The sequence below is a fragment of the Microcebus murinus genome, chromosome 9 (assembly GCF_040939455.1).
Source record: "Microcebus murinus isolate Inina chromosome 9, M.murinus_Inina_mat1.0, whole genome shotgun sequence".
NCBI lineage: Eukaryota > Metazoa > Chordata > Mammalia > Primates > Cheirogaleidae > Microcebus > Microcebus murinus.
In genome coordinates this window covers 61,603,653-61,620,209 of record NC_134112.1, presented here as the reverse complement: position 1 = coordinate 61,620,209, position 16,557 = coordinate 61,603,653, and the positions used below count along the sequence as shown (strand labels likewise).

The window sequence follows — 16,557 nt, the reverse complement described above, 5'->3', positions numbered from 1 at the left end:
TGTTGCCCAGGCTAGAGTGTGTGCTGTGGCGTCTGCCTAGCTCATAGCAACCTCAAACTCCTGGGGTCAGGCAATCCTCCTGCCTTAGCCTCCCGAGTAGCTGAGACTTCAGGCATGCGCCACTATGCTTGGCTAATTTTTTTCTATATATTTTTAATTGCCCAGCTAATTTCTTTCTATTTTTTTAGTAGAGACGGGGTCTTGCTCTTGCTCAGGCTGGTCTCGAACTCCTGAGCTCAAACTATCCGCCCACCTCGGCCTGGGCTATGCTAATGAGTTAGATTACACGTTGCGCCAGTTAGTTGTATTGTTTTAAATAGCTGTAGACAGTACCCTTAATCCTTTTCTCTTTTTTACTTTTCTTTTTGAGACAGAGACTCGCTTTGTTGCCCAGGCTAGAGTGAGTGCCGTGGCATCAGCCTAGCTCACAGCAACCTCAATCTCCTGGGCTCAAGCAATCCTGCTGCCTCAGCCTTCCGAGTAGCTGGGACTGCAGGCATGCGCCACCATGCCTGGCTAATTTTTCTATATATATTAGTTGGCCAATTAATTTCTTTCTATTTATAGTAGAGATGGGGTCTCGCTCTTGCTCAGGCTGGTTTCGAACTCCTGACCTCGAGCAGTCCGTCCGTGTAGGCCTCCTAGAGTGCTAGGATTACAGGCGTGAGCCACCGTGCCCAGCCTGTACCCTTAATCCTGACCAGGTGATTTATTAATCTGTGTCATTATTCACAATGGGTTGGAGTAATGGCAGAACAAGAACAAACACACTTAGGTGGCACTTAATGTATACCCAAGTGTGGTTCTGAGTGAGGGTAGGGGTAAGTGCCCAGAGAGATTAAGTAACTTGCTGAGTGTCATAATAGTAAATACCAGTGCTGAGATTCAAGTCAGCATTCTTGAATCCAAGCACAGACCTTGGTCAAGTAATTGTCAGTCGGGAAGGCTTTGGAATTATTTATTGGCCTTTCTATTAATGTTTCAGATATTCAGGGTCGCTCAATCAGTGGACTCTCCTTTAATCTGAGTAGCCCCACTGCAAAAATAGTTGCAGAATTCACCATATTTATCTCACCCTCAAGTAATTTTTGTTGCCTCTTTAGGTCGCAGATAGATGGAAATCCTCCTGTCTCTTGGAGTATTAGCTGTTGCTCTGGTTTCCCTCTGAAACCTTCCCTTCATTAGTGTTGCAGAGGATATTTGATTGCACAAACAAACATTCATTTACATTCAAGAATTTTTAAGTAACAGTGGTTTTTCTCTACCATTTTGATTTTCTTTTGATTCTCTACCAATCTGAAGGGAGTTTGTTTAATGGCTGTGCCAGAAGCTACCTTATTGCTTGCTTGCTTTTAAAAATACCCTTAGTCCTGATACCTTTTCATATTTAGGGTTATCATTAAAGTTTCTATTGTAGTGAATGAGATTTATATTGTGCTTTAAATTACTAATGAAGAAAATAGTGTTTCCTTAGATTTCAGCATTTTTATTTGATATCAGCTATAAATGTATTCTTCACAATTTACAGATTATGGTCAAATTTTAGGAAGTATGTGTGATAAAATTTTGAAGCAATAATGTATTTTCATATTTGTTTTAGAACCTAAGAGCACTTAAAAAATGGTTTTAAAGAATGAAGGCCAGTTACAATGGATTCTTATGAATCATTGACAGATAATCTATTTCTAACTTGTGCAGTATTTTTGCTATCTTATACTGAGAAAATAGCTGTTACTTAAAACTGCAGTTTATATTTTACTCCAGCATTTTTCTTTGTTCGTTCACACCATCATGCACTTAATTCATATTAGAATCCTAGTTATGAAGAAAAGATAAACATATGTTAGCTGATGGGGTGAATACTAAACCATGAAACTATAGTTTTTGGAATCTGGCAGATCTCAATTCTAATCCTGATTCTAATGTTCACTTCCTGGGCTATACTTAACTAGTGCATAACTGCGCTAGCCCTCTTTTCCCTGACTTGTTCAGTAGGATTGATGATAAAGTATCCCAGTATTATTCACTCTGAGATGATAAATGCCAAAAACCTAGAGTGGACCTTCAGCAGGCTTTTTTTTTTTTTTTTTTTTTTTTGAGACAGAGTCTCGCTTTCTTGCCTAGGCTAGAGTGAGTGCTGTGGTGTCAGCCTAGCTCACCAGCAACCTCAAACTCCTGGGCTCAAGCGATCCTCCTGCCTCAGCCTCCCGAGTAGCTGGGACTACAGGCACGCGCCACCATGCCCGGCTGATTTTTTTTTTTTTTATATTATATATATTAGTTGGCCAATTAATTTCTTTCTATTTTTATGGTAGAGATGGGGTCTCGCTCAGGCTGGTTTTGAACTCCTGACCTTGAGCAATCCGCCTGCCTCGGCCTCCCAGAGTGCTAGGATTACAGGCGTGAGCCACCACGCCTGGCCCTTCAGCAGGCTTTTAATCTTATTTTCTCTGTTAACTTGGTTTTTAGAGTTTGTTTTAGAAAATTTGGGTCCCACCCCTGTGCATTATCTGACTTCTTGTAGAGTCTGTCTTCTCTGTCCTTCCCACTGGTTAGAATTAGTCTCTACCAACAGCTCCTTTCACCAGCGCACCTTTGGAATAAACAAGAGACTAGTAAAAAATGATGTTCTTGAGCAGGGTGTGGTGGCTCACCTGTAGTCAGAGTTACTTAGGAGGCTGAGGTGGGAGGACTGTTTGAGGCCAGGAGATGGTGATCAGTCTGGGAGATAGAATGAGACCCCATGTCTTTTTTTATTTTTGTTTTTGTTTTTTACAATTCAAGGAAGTTCTGTGGAGATCCCATCTCTTAAAAAAAAAAAAAGACATTCTTTTTATTAGGGAAATTGTCAAACATACAGAACTGTTGAAGGAATATTAAAGTGAATCCCTACATGTCCTCCATTGAGGAGGGTGTTAACATTTTAGCATTGTTGAAGAATTGCTAACATTTTAGCTTACTTGCTTTATTATATACATACATTTTTTCTTTTGTAAATCATTTAAAAGGAAGTTGCAAATATCATGACATGTTACTCCAAAAATTCTCAGCAAATATCTGAGGACAAGGGAATTCTTCTATTACCTAACCATAATAGCATTGTTATACTCAGGAAAATTAATAATTCCATGCCATCTAAAACCATTTCTTATTTATATTTACTTAATTGTCTCAAGAATTTCTTTTTACACCTATTTTTTCTTTTCATTTTCTTTTTAGTTTCAAATCTATACTTTTATAAAGACTTACTAGATTGATTATTTTATAATAATCATTACATTGAAATCTAATGAAAGTTATCCTTTCATTAAAATAACAAGATTAGTTGTATAATTCCTAAATGATTTTTATTTAGAGAAGGAAAGTGGTGGTGAGTATGTAATAATGTCTCTGCATATAATGTTTTCATGTTTGCTTTACCAGGTCTTATTTAGAGTTTGTCAGTACTCGCATGAGTTGTAGCATGTATAACCAAGAAGGAATTGCTGTTTAGAATATGTAAGGAAGGTCTACAGAGTGGTAATAAATGGCAAACAGTGATTAGAAAAATGATCAAAATCATTGCACAGATATTTCACACGGGGAAAATATGATTAGCCACAATGAACATAAAAAAACGCTCAACCTCATTAGTAATTATTGAAATGCAAAATAAAACTGGATATAAGTCCTTATCAGTTACATGATTTGCAAAATATTTTCCCCCAGTATGAAGCATGTCTTTTCCTTCCAGCAGTGTTTTTAATTTTGATGAAATCCAGTTTATCACTTGGTTCTTTAATGTATTATGCTTCAGTGTCTTAAGAAATATTTACCCAAGGTCAGAAGGTTTTCTCCTATACTTTCTCCTAGAAGTTCTATAGTTTTAGGTTTTACAGTTAAGGCTATGATCCATTTTGAGTTAATTGCATTTGATGCCAAGTATGGATCAGATGTTTTTCTTTTCATTTTTCCCCTTCCCCTCCACTCTCCCATGTCATTCCCTTCCTTCCTTTCTGACATGGGATATGTAGTTGTTCTAGCACCACTTGTTGAAAAGTTCTATTCTTTCTCTGCTGTATTTTGTTTGTACCTTTTACAAAATCAATGCTTCAAATTTCTACATGAGCTTTAGAATCAATTGTCAATTTCTACAAAGCCTGTTGGGATTCTGATGATGATGTATTGAATCTATAAATCAACTTGGGGGGAGTTGACATTTTAACAATATTGAGATTTCTAACCCCTGAATAGAGCATATGTTTCCATTTATTTAGGTCTTCTTTAATTTCTTTGAGCAATGCTTTGTGGTTTTCATTGTACAGGGTATTCCCATCCTTTGTCAATAGCATCAAAAATATTTCCCTATGAAATTATATATTTAAGATTTCAATTTCTCATTGCTAGTATAGACATTGCTACCTGTCTTCATTCACTTATTATTTCTAGTAGCTTCTTTGCAGATACCTTCAGCTTTTATTTATAGATAAGTGTGTGTGTGTGTATATATATGTGTGTGTGTGTGTGTGTATATATAAGTTTTGTCCATGAATAAAGATTACATCTTTCTTTCCAGTCTTGATGCCTTTTTGTTTATTGTACGTGATTGTACTGGCTAGAACTTGCAGTACAGTGTTAAATAGAAGTGGTGAGAGCAGATATCCTTACCTTGTTTCTGATCTTAGGGGGAATGCATTCAGTCTTTCATCATTGAGTCTGATGTTATTTGGATGTTTTTCATAGATATTCTTCTATTCCTGCTTTATTGAGAATTGTGATCAGGAATGAATGTTGGATATTGTCAAATGGTTTTTTCTGTTTCTGTTGAGCTGACCATCTGGTTTTTCCTTTTTAGTGTGTTAATTATGGTGAATTACATCAATTGAGTTTTGAATATTAAAGCAAGTTTGTGTTCCTGGAATAAACCCCACCTGGTTATGATGAACTATTCTTTTTATATATTGGGTGATTTGATTTGTTGAAATTTTGTCTGTAATTTTTCTATCTGTGTCATAAGGAAAATTCCTGGCTTTAGAATCAGTATAATGCTGGCTTCATAGGATGAGATTGGGAATATTTTCTCTTTTTTTCTTTTAAGGAAGACTTTGTATAGAATTGGTAGTATTTAGTCCATAATGTTTTGGAGAATACACCAATGCATTTTTTATGGGAAGATTTTTAACAATAAATTTAGTTTTTAAAATAGATATAAGGTTATTCAGGTATGTATTTCTTCTTGTTGGAACTTGGGTGGTTTGTGGGGTGTTTTTTTTTATGGTTTGTGTTTTTTAAGGTATTCATTTCATCAAGGTTTTCATATGTATAGGTGTGAAATTGTAATATTCCCTTATTATCCTTTTAATGTCTTTAAAATGTGTAGTGACATCACCTCACTCATTCCTTATGTTGATAATTTGTGTTTTCTTTGTTTTCCCCCAACCGGCTTAGCCAGAAATTTATTATTTTCATTTTTTCAAAGGACCACCTTTTTGTGTCACTGATTTTCTTGATTGTTGTTATGCTTTTTATTTCACTTATTGCAGCTCATATCATTATTATTTCTTTTCTTCTATTTAGTTTGGGTTACCTTTCCTCTTCTTTTTCTAGTTTCTTAAGGTGGAAACTGAGGTTACTACTTTAGAGAGCTTCTTTTCTAATATAGGCATTTAGTGCTATAAATTTCCCTCTTAGGTATTGCTTTAACTTCATTTCACAGATTCTGATATACTGAATTTTCATTTTCTTGTAGCATAAAGTGTTTTCTAATTTCTTTTTTATTTCTTCCTTAGCCTGTAGATTTTTTTTTTTTTTTTGAGTCTCGCTCCACAGCTAAAGTGGCCTGGTGTCAGCCTAGCTCACAGCAACCTCAAACTCCTGCGCTCAAGTGATCCTCCTGTCTCAGCCTCCCAAGTAGCTGGGACTATAGGCATGCGCCACCCTGCCCAGCTAATTTTTTCTATATATTTTTGGTTGTCCAGTTAATTTCTTTCTATTTTTAGTAGAGATGGGGTCTCACTCTTGTTCAGGCTGGTCTTGAACTCCTGACCATGAGTGATCCTCTTGCCTCGGCCTCCCTGAGTGCTAGGATTACAGGCGTGAGCCACTGTGCCTGGCCGCCTGTGGATTATTTTGAAGTGTGTTACTTAGTTTCCAAATTTTAGAGTATTTTCTGTTATCGATTTCTAATTTACTTACATTGTGGTCTGAGAACATGCTTTGTGTGACTTGAGCCCTCTTATTTCTGTTGGATACTTCTTTCATGGTCCAGTATATCATTTATCTTGATAAATGTTCTGTGTGGACTTGAAAAGTTTATTTGTTGTTTAGTACAAATTTTGTTGAGTGTTCTGTAAATGTCAATTAGGTCAAGTTGTTTGATAGTGTGTTCAAATCTTCCATATACTTCCTAATTCTCTGTTTGTTTTATCAATTTTAGGGGGAAGAAGAATTGAAATCTTCAATGACACAGAATTTGTCTGTGTTATCTTTCTGTGAACATGTTTCTTTTTATTACCCCTTCCTTTTTTTTTATGACTATGTGTTGGGGTAATTCTCAGTCTCTCCCTAGTCCTTTGAAAGCTTTTAATGATTGTAGAGAGAAACCCTGTAATGAAAGGGCTGAGAACCTATGTCAGCAAAAATTGAATAATACTTAATATTAGCCTTAGTAGAAAATAAAGAGACATTGCTGAAAATCCTCCTAGACCATTGTCTATCCTGGAGTTCTAAACTTCTGGTTAACTCTAATTAATAGAATTTATTTTTTTACTGGGCAAGGAAAATGGAGTCATCTTTATCTTTGGCCTGCAAGGCTCCCAAAACAGCTAAGGGAGAGAGTTTCAAAATTTTCTTCTTGGAGCCTTACTATTGGTCTGGGTGAAGCTTTAGTTATAGTTTTCTTGGGTGTACTGGAGGCATAGGAATTAAAGAAACCAGAGCAATGAACTTAATGATTACTCAGTAATCCATTCTTATTCTCTTTGCATTTGCAATCTAATCCAGGTTTTGTTTTTTAAGAAGAAAAAAAAACCTAAGTGATAAATACATAATTTTTATATTAAACAGTACAAGTTGTGAAATACAGATGTATCACCTAAACCCTATGTCATGGTGATGCTCAGGTGCCTGACCCTTTCTGGCACTGTGTGGATGCTGTCAGCAGGGTCCACGTGTGGCACTGTTATGCACCTTTGGTACAGGAAAAGGAACCCAAGAAAGTTAGGGCCTTCGTCCAGTCTGCATCTGTTCTCAAGATTTCTTGTGTGCTGGACAATGCAGTGGGTCGTGGTTATGGCACACGTAGGTAACTAAGCCCAGGGAATTGCAGGAGTTTCTGGTGGAGTTGCCGGGTGTTGGTTAGGTTGGTGTGGCCTGCTACATGGTGACATGCTCCACTCTTTGGCAGCTTGAGTGTTAGAGGAGATGCCCTGTAAACAAAGTTACCATTCTGTGAGAAGGGAATGAAAGATGAATGGTCAGAAGAGACTGTTTTCTATAGGAATCTAGGAGTTAGGGTACATATAGAATATAGATTTGAAATTATATATGTCATATTTTCAAAATCAAAAGCACGTTAAGTCTTTTGTACTTTGAATTACTTTTATCTTTGTGTTTAAATATTATTTTATACCCCTCCCTCTTGTATAGTGTACCTATTTATAGAGATATTTTCAGCTTACCTGGGGTTTTTAGAGACACTGTATTCAACTAGTAATATTTTTTATTTTTGGTTCATCTTTCAAAGCCCATGAGAAAAGGAGCCTCTACACTTATGCTATGATTATACTGGAAGTAGTGCTCTACTATTTTTGCTCACATGTATGCACTTTGGCTATTTAAAATTTGAATCTCAAACATATACTAATGATATAGGTTTCTTTTTATGCATAATTACTTTTAAATCTGGAGGCTTTAATGTTAGCAATAACTTGCACTTAATATAGTATATAGCTTTTAATTCAGCCTTCCAGTGTTCCATGTATACTAAGACCGGGAAACTGTCCTCCAGTTATTAAAATTGGAATGTATTTCTCACTGGTGGACAAAACATGGGCTTTGGAGTCAGATCTATTATGTAGCCTTGAACCTAGTACTTAAAAATCTCTGATACTTGGTGTTCTCTGTAGCAGTGTAGAAATAATACCATCTACTTTGCAGGGTTATTGTAAAAATTAAGTAAGATAGGCAGTGTTTCCTAAATACTTGTGTTATAAAATGTGACTAGGTCCCTGAAGAAATAGTTTCATGAGCAAATATGTCTAGAATATGCAGCATGCTTTAGTTTCTTAGAGGTTCACACTATGTGTTAAGACATTAGGCCAATGGTCAAGAAGTCTACTTTTCTTTAACTTTGTATTTTCCGAACAGAACTTCTCCCTTCTTCGTTCCCCCTCCCCTACTTCCCTGTAGAACACCTGCAATATATTGTAGCCCACTTTTATTTTGTGAATACAGCTTTGAAAATAAAATCCCTAGCATAGTGCTCCTAATTCAGACTTTGTAAATAATTAAGTTTTTTTTTCTTCCTTCTTACTGTTAGTTTTAATGATTTAAAATCTGTACTGTAAACTCAGAGCCAATGTGTTTTCATTTTAGTTTAATCTTCTGAGTAATAAGCCCATTAATAATTTGCTGTATTTTATTTTAATTTACTATCATGTAGTTCATATCTTTAGCCCAAAATGTTGTTATGAACTTTGAGATTAAAATCCAGGGAAAGCAATGAGATGGTGACAGAATAAAAATCTTAGAAACTCAATATTTGGTCAAATTCCTTCTTCACTAATCCTACACAAGGTAAATATTCATAGTATTTCTTGAAGTATTACTCAGAGCCTTCTGGGAGTAACACAGTGTATTGAGGATGTGACTTTAGATACTTCCTGCACCTATTTTGAGCCTCTCAATACTAGGCACAAACCATCTGTATCTTTACGGAGTGATTTGTAAGAATTCTGTAGAGTAAAAAAAAAAGGAGAAATAACATGTCTACAATAAAAAAAATATTAAATTAATATTAAATTATGTTAGATTAAAACAATGAACTGTTACCAAAGTAAAAAAAGTAGAAAAGCATTGTTTCAGAAGAAATTGAAAAGATAGATAAAAAGAATAAAATGTAGAATAAAATTAATTTTATATCCAGGATGTCCATTGCTAATCTCTTACCCTCCTAGACCGTTTTGTGCATTTTGCTTAAAATGGCATGTTATACATGCTATTTTGTAGCTTGCTTATTTTACTTTAAAATGCATGGTGAAGGTCTTCTTATGCCAGATGTCGGTGAGTCACCCTTGCCTCCCCCAGGAGTCCACCCTAACAGAGTACCCTCTCTCCTTCTCCAACTGATTTCTTTGGTTGAAAAAGAGATACTTATAGTCAAGATTTTGAGGTTGGAGGTAGAGTGATGAGAACAAGAAGCCCTGACAGAGGGTAAATTAAGGTATACATTATATAGTTCCTTATCAGTTATGCATAAACCGTTGGTGTATGCAGACTTATGCAGAGTAAATATCCTTTATTTTGGTGAGTTTTCTTATATAGTTAATGGGTTTTAGTCTGACTTGTTGTTTAGAAGAAAATAAGTTTGTAAAGATGAAGAGCTGGTGTGTGTGTATTGTATACACCTAGATTTAAATACAATACCTTGAGTTACTGTTACAGAGTGCTGGGTGGTTCATGGCCTCTTTAAATTAAAACAAACAAAAAGCCTAATAGGAATTTATAGAACATTTTTCTCCCAATGAAAGATATTCCTGAAAAAATATAATTGAAAATCTAATCAAACATGGCTTAATCTGATTGCATTATTTAGAGCTTTCTTTGATTGCATCAAGAATTGACAAAGGAAGAGGTGAAATGTTACTATTTTTCTGGTATTTTGAATTCTTTTTTTTCCTTTTCTTTTCTTAAGGTGGCTATCATCCAGTGAAAATCGGAGACCTCTTCAATGGCCGGTATCATGTTATTAGAAAGCTTGGATGGGGGCACTTCTCTACTGTCTGGCTATGCTGGGATATGCAGTAAGTGTTCCTTTGTCCTTTGTGCATTTGATTCCGGTCTAGTTCACCATCTGTTTTCTAAGAAGGTATGACTGAAAGTTGCATTTAGGTTATTGTGGCATTGTAAAGTGCTTGGCACAGACCGGCCTCAGCTAACTAGATTTTTTCCGCCTCCTTCATTTGAAATTCATTTCAAATCTTAAAATATTAACTTTCTTCTATGTTTAATCCTGAAGCTTGGCCAGGCGTGGGGGCTAACGCCTGTACTCCTAGCACTCTGGGAGGCTGAGGTGAGAGGATCCCTTGAGGTCAGGAGTTAGAGTCCACCCTCAGCAAGAGTGAGACCCTTGTCTCTACTAAAAATAGAAAGAAATTATCCGAACAACTAAAATAGAAAAAAGTTAGCTAGTTGTGGTGGTGCATACCTGTAGTTCCAGCTACTCGGGAGGCTGAGGCAGGAGGATTGCTTGCACCCAGGAGTTTGAAGTTCCTGTGAGCTAGACTGACTGCCATGGCACTGGGCAAGAGAGCGAGACTGTCTTAAGGAAAAAAAAGAAAAAAGAAAAAAATCCTGAAGCATATTTCTTGAAATTACTTTACACTGGGATCATGTTATTTTTCTAGTGAATCATCCATACCAGAAAAACATTCAAATATAAAATTAATAATGTACAGACTTTTCAAATCAGTAGTTTATAATATTTTTTAAAGCCCTGACTCAGACTGAGACACTTTATTGCTAGCCAGTATATATATTATATATACATGTATTGTATTATGTGTATGTGTGAACTGAAACAAAAGTGTTACAAGAGTATACTTTCCCTTACTATATGTGGTAACATTGACATTTTTCTAGTCTATTTTAATTAGAAAAAGACAAAACAACAAAACAAAAGAGATTGTCTTGACCCATGGACCAACTATTTAATTGTGGCCCCACATTTTGAAAAGTACTATTTTAAAGGAAAGCTCATTAAACATTTCTGTTTATTGGATAGATCTCATTACAAGTTGAGTATCCCTTATCTGAAATGCTTGGGACCAGAAGTGTTTCCAATTTTGGATTTTTCTAGGTTTTGAAATATTTACATATACGTAGACATCTTGGGCATGGGACCTAAGTCTAAACACAGAATTCATTTCTGTTTCACATACATTTGATATACATGGCCTGAAGGTAATTTTATACAATATTTTAAAAAATAATTTCATGCATGAAACACAGTTTTGAATACATTTTGACTGTGACCTCACATGAGGTCAGGTATGGAATTTTATACTTGTGACATCATGTCAACACTCAAAATATTTCAGATTTTGGAGCATCTTGAATTTCAGATTTTCACATTGGGGATGCTCAACCTATATAATGATCATTTCTTCTGCTGATAATATAAATAAATATGCTTTTTATTTTAGAGGGAAAAGATTTGTTGCAATGAAAGTTGTAAAAAGTGCTCAGCATTATACAGAGACAGCCTTGGATGAAATAAAATTGCTCAAATGTGTAAGTACTGCAACAATGTGAATCATATAAGAAATATTAATGATCTAAAAATCTCACACAGGGGTTTTTCCTGTGTAATACTAAATTAAAGTTGAGTATTTTTCAGAAGTTCAAATGCTGAATCTTTAATTTTAAAACTATCACTTTTATTAAAGCACTGTTGGTTGGTATAATGGGAAAAGAGCCTCCATCTTAAACTGTATATTCTTGCAATCACTTTTCTTTGCATAGGTTCGAGAAAGTGATCCCAGTGACCCAAACAAAGACATGGTGGTCCAGCTTATAGATGACTTCAAGATTTCAGGCATGAATGGCATACGTATCCTTTATTTCCTAATGGCTGATTCATAATGCATTGATATTTTTTTCTTTATACTTTTAAGAAATGGGAATATTTCAAGCCCCTATAAATTTCTTTTGCTATTGTCTCACTCTCAACATAAAGACTCTAGGATCGCTGTGAAGTGTTCTAAAATGATCCCCTAGAGTGATCTGCAAAGGATTTTGGGGGTTTGTAATGTAATAGCATCTTAGAAACTTTTATTTTGTTCCTCCTTTCTCCCTCCATCCCTCCTTTCCTTCCTTCTTTTGGCACAGAATTAATTACTGATCTTTTCTCATTACTTGTGGTGAAGTTTAGTTTTTGCAATGGTAGACAGCACTTCTTTGTGCTTTAAAAGTTTTTAAAAATCATTGAATAAAGACCGTCTATGTCCCAATGGCTGCAAAACACCATGTGAGGATGAAGTATTGATTGAGATAATAAAAGGAAAAATGCTTGAAATGTCAACATTCCTAGACTTGCACTTCAGTACTATTAGTACTGAATATCCTAATAATATGAAATTCTGTGTCCAGAATGATATAACCAAGTCTTTTAAATAACTGTTTCCTTAGATGATCATTTTTCTGCCAGGTAAATTAAGAAGTATTTTGGTTTTCTTTATTTTATTCCCAGTTTGTCTACTTTGCAAAAGCCTTGTAAAAGTGGAGTGATGTGTTTTCTATACTAATTGGTATATCTGACATAAGCCAGTGCTTAATGGAAGAGATTGTCATAGTTTTTCTTTAAAAAACTTTTATTATGAAAAATTTCCAACATATACAGAAGTAGAGAGTATAGTATTTCTGTGAATCCATCACCCAGGTTCAGTGATAATCTTGCTCCATCTGCCTTTCTCACCAAATTATGTTAAAGCAAATCCTAGAGGCCATGTCCTTTACCTTTAGTAATGTCAGTGTGCATCTTTGAAAAAATATGAACGTTTAAAAATATAACCATAAAATTCACTGGATAACTCTAACAGTTTTCTTGATATCATACATCCTCATTCAAATTTCCTTGGTATTACTAAAATGAATTTTTAACTACTTGTTTGAATCACATTTCCACAGTGTTTTCTCCTAATTCTTCTTCCTCCTAAGTCTGTATTGACTTACTTTTGTTGTTTAGTTGAAGATTAAATTGTTCAATTTATATTTTTTCATTTTTGTTAGAATATGATACAGAATATTTGTTGTCCTCAAAAAGAAATTATCCTGATGGAAGTTAATGATTCTTGAAAGATCAAAGAGTTTCTTGGGGGGATGGACACGCTTGAAGCTCTGATTCAGGCGGGGCAAAGGCAATATATATAACCTAAACATCTGTACCCCCGTAATATGCTGAAATTAAAAAAAAATTAAAAAGATTAGGTGTTCCTCTTGCTTTTTGAAAAAGATGGCCTTAGGCTTAATACTAGGCATCTTGTTGGAAAAGAAATGTGTGGCAGGCAAAGGTGTCTCATGACTTCTCTTTCTCTTTTGAGAATATCAGTTTTGACTGTGCTGCTGTTAAGTTGTGTGGGCGCTTCTTGGTTTTGGGGGCGCTCAGGAGGACATGATTTTGCGTTGTGGAGAAGGCCTCTTGTCTTATCCTCACCCTCCCTCTGCCGGGGAAGTTGGCAGAGTGCAGCCCCAGCAAGAGATGACAGCCAGAAAGCAGAATATCTCAAGACCTGCAACTCAGAGCTGAGAACACAAATGGAGAGAAGAAGATAAAGCCTTCAGTTTCCAGAATGCTCTGTTCATATTTTCACATTGGATCTTCTGTGATGGCCCTTTGTGTTCCTGGGGTAGGCAATACTTTCATTTCCCAGAGCTCAGGAATATTGGGCCACTTCCTGACTGGGGGGTGCTAGGGCGTGTCAAGAGCTAGGGTCTTCTGTTGTCTCTCAGGCCTTTTCTCTTTCATTTTGACCACATTTGTTATTCCTGATAGTATTGATGTTGGATTTAATAAAGAAATAAATGTTTTGCAAATGACACAGTGATGCTGCTTTTGTAACTGCCTAACTCCAGGAAATGCATCCACGAATGGTCCTTAACTGTGTCCCAGATGTGTGCATGGTCTTCGAAGTGCTTGGCCACCATCTCCTCAAGTGGATCATCAAGTCCAACTATCAAGGCCTCCCAGTACGTTGTGTGAAGAGTATCATTCGACAGGTAAGGCTTCTGATGGCAGCTGTCACCCCCAGTACCTAATTGGCTGGCCTTTAAACGTTCTGAACTCTTAGATCAGTTTTACATTTATTTAGTGATATGCCATTCTGTCTTATAAAGGGAGCACTGGGTAGTTGTTAGGCATGTATTTCTTTTGGCATATCAGTCTTTTTTAAGGTAGGTGATATGGTATTGATTAATCAGAAATTGTTTTATCTAGTCTCTTCATTATAAAACATCCCATTTAGTTCCTTAGGAAATAATTCAGAAGAAATAATTTATTGTGTTTATTTACTATTTCTGAGTATCCTTGGATAGAGGGTAACTCAAAGATAATTTAACAGTTCCTTACAAACTTTCAATTATAACGTGACTAAGTTCTAGAAGTGTAATATACAGCATGGTGACTAGACTGTAGTAACAATACTGTTTTATATACTTGAAATTTGTTAAGAGAGTAAATTTAAATTTTTTTTACCACACACACACACAATCTATGTGAGGTAATGGATAGGTTAATGAGCTGTCTCTGGTAATCACAATATATACATATATCAAAATAGCGCATTGTACTCTCTAAACATATGCAGTTTTTATGATCAGTTATGCCATCATAAAGCTGGGGGGAGAAGAAATGCGTAAGTCACATAGGAGTTACTGTATTAGATTTGTACTTTGTTCAATTACCTTAGCCAAAAGAAAACCCTGAAGGTCTGGCTTAGAGGTGATGCTTCAGTAAATGGTGTAGAATGAAAGTATGCATAGATGGAAGATCTTCTAATTAGTTTACCACATTCACTTTTCTGCATGGAATATATATCAGTATGTATTCTACTCTTCGCCTGTGTTGCCTCAGTTAAGAAAGATTGCAGGCCAGGCACTGTGGCTGACACCGGTAATCCTAGCACTCTGGGAGGCCGAGGCAGTAGGATCGCTTAAGCTTAGGAGTTCCAGACCAGCCTGATTGCTTTGTTATGGCTGAAGGAAGAAGAGGGGGGAAAAAAAAGCCTGAGCAAGAGTAGGACTCCATCTCTACCAAAAATAGAAAAAACTAGCCAGGTGTGATGGTGGGTGCCTGTAATCCTAGCTACTTCCCTTTGATTCAGCCTGTGGGTTCAGTGTGTCTGACTCCTGGGTAGCACTGGGAAGATCCTTTATCAGGAGACCTACACAGTTTATGTCATTTCCCAAACAAGCCAAGACATGCCTGTTTTCCTAATATTCTCACTCTTGACTTCTCTGGCTTCAAAGCCAGGGGTAGCAGACTGTGTTCCAATCATTGTCCTTGCCTTGTCACTTGCTGTACTTCTGGGGTAACCATCTGCTGGGCTTTCCTGTGCCGTGCTTTTTATTCTTGATGTTCTTCCAGCGCCATGCCCCTTAGTTTACCTCCAGTCAATACCTTGTCACCTCCAGCCAATACCTTTTCACAGGCTTCTTTCTGTCTACTGTCCCTGTGCCCAGCACATCCTATTCCAGTTTCCTTTTCCAGTTTATTCTCTTTTCCATTGCTGCTGCCTTCCTAAGTATAACCTTGCTTTAATAATTGATACTTCCCATTTAGAATCCTTTAGTGACTTCCCATTACCTGCTTGCTGGAGCTCTACATTCTTACCCTTGGTGAAGCAATATAAGGAGTGATTTAAGAGCTTGAGTTTGGAGTCAGATGCCTTTGGCCTAATTATTTAACCTCCTTAAGCCACAACTTTGTCAATAAAATGGGAATAATAATGGTACCTTCCTCATTAGATTACTGTGAAGATATAATGAGATAGTACTAATAGCAAATATTTATGGCTCAATATGTGCGAGACACATTTCTAAGTACAATAACCCTGTGAAATACCCTCCTGATTTGATCAAGAGCAAATGGACGCCTACAGAGGTTAAGTAACTTGCCTCTAGTCAGGAAGTAACTTAAAAAGTAGTAAGTGATGGAGCAGGAATTCAAACCCATGTAGTCTGGCTTTGAGCTTGTGTGTTTACCATTTTGCCAAATAGCACGTGATACATTTACCAGTAGAATACTGGGCCTATGTCCAATAGAAATTATGTCATTTTTCTTCCTGAGAACCTGTTTAAGGTCTTCTACCATCTGCCGTCATCTGTATTTCCCCTTACAAAAATTTATGACCTTCAGGTATCCTGTTTTCTTCCTGCAGTGTATCAAGTTACCCATTTCTTAGGAATATTCAAAGATGTCCCACGCATTTATAAACACATGCAAATTTATCAGAATTTTTATTCACACATTTTTAGTGGTTTCATTTTATAGGTAGTTTAGGGAAAATACTTAATTATAATAATCTTGACCCCTGACTGCATCTTGTTATTATTATTATTTTTTTCTCTATATCTTTGGTCATTTCTTTTGTCCTTGGCTGGCTGGAAATGCCATCCCTTTCTACCCACGTTTTTAAGGTTCAACCAAAATCTCACCATTATGACACAAAGGCTTCTCATAGCATACCAATTGTGATATGCCTTCCCTCCTTGGAATGCCTGCTGCTCACATTTTGTCCCTTAACTAATGATTGCAAGTTCTTACAATCCAGGCCAAATCTTCTCAACCCTGTCGTCATTGAT

General features: G+C 36.2%; 1 protein-coding gene across 17 annotated transcripts in view; it reads left to right on the top strand.

The window, feature by feature from the left end:
• SRPK2 (SRSF protein kinase 2) overlaps positions 1-16,557 on the top strand; it is a 239,700-nt gene that overhangs the window by 184,928 nt on the left and 38,215 nt on the right. For 16 of the 17 annotated variants that reach the window (XM_012746806.3, XM_012746822.3, XM_076006514.1 and 13 more), the window contains 4 exons: positions 9,893-10,001; positions 11,403-11,490; positions 11,722-11,809; positions 13,868-13,974. In XM_012746806.3, the coding sequence (XP_012602260.2) occupies positions 9,893-10,001; positions 11,403-11,490; positions 11,722-11,809; positions 13,868-13,974 (392 nt within the window). Of the gene's footprint in view, positions 1-9,892; positions 10,002-11,402; positions 11,491-11,721; positions 11,810-11,832; positions 13,605-13,830; positions 13,975-16,557 lie in introns of those variants that run through there. The other variant, XM_012746858.3, reaches the window with a different exon arrangement.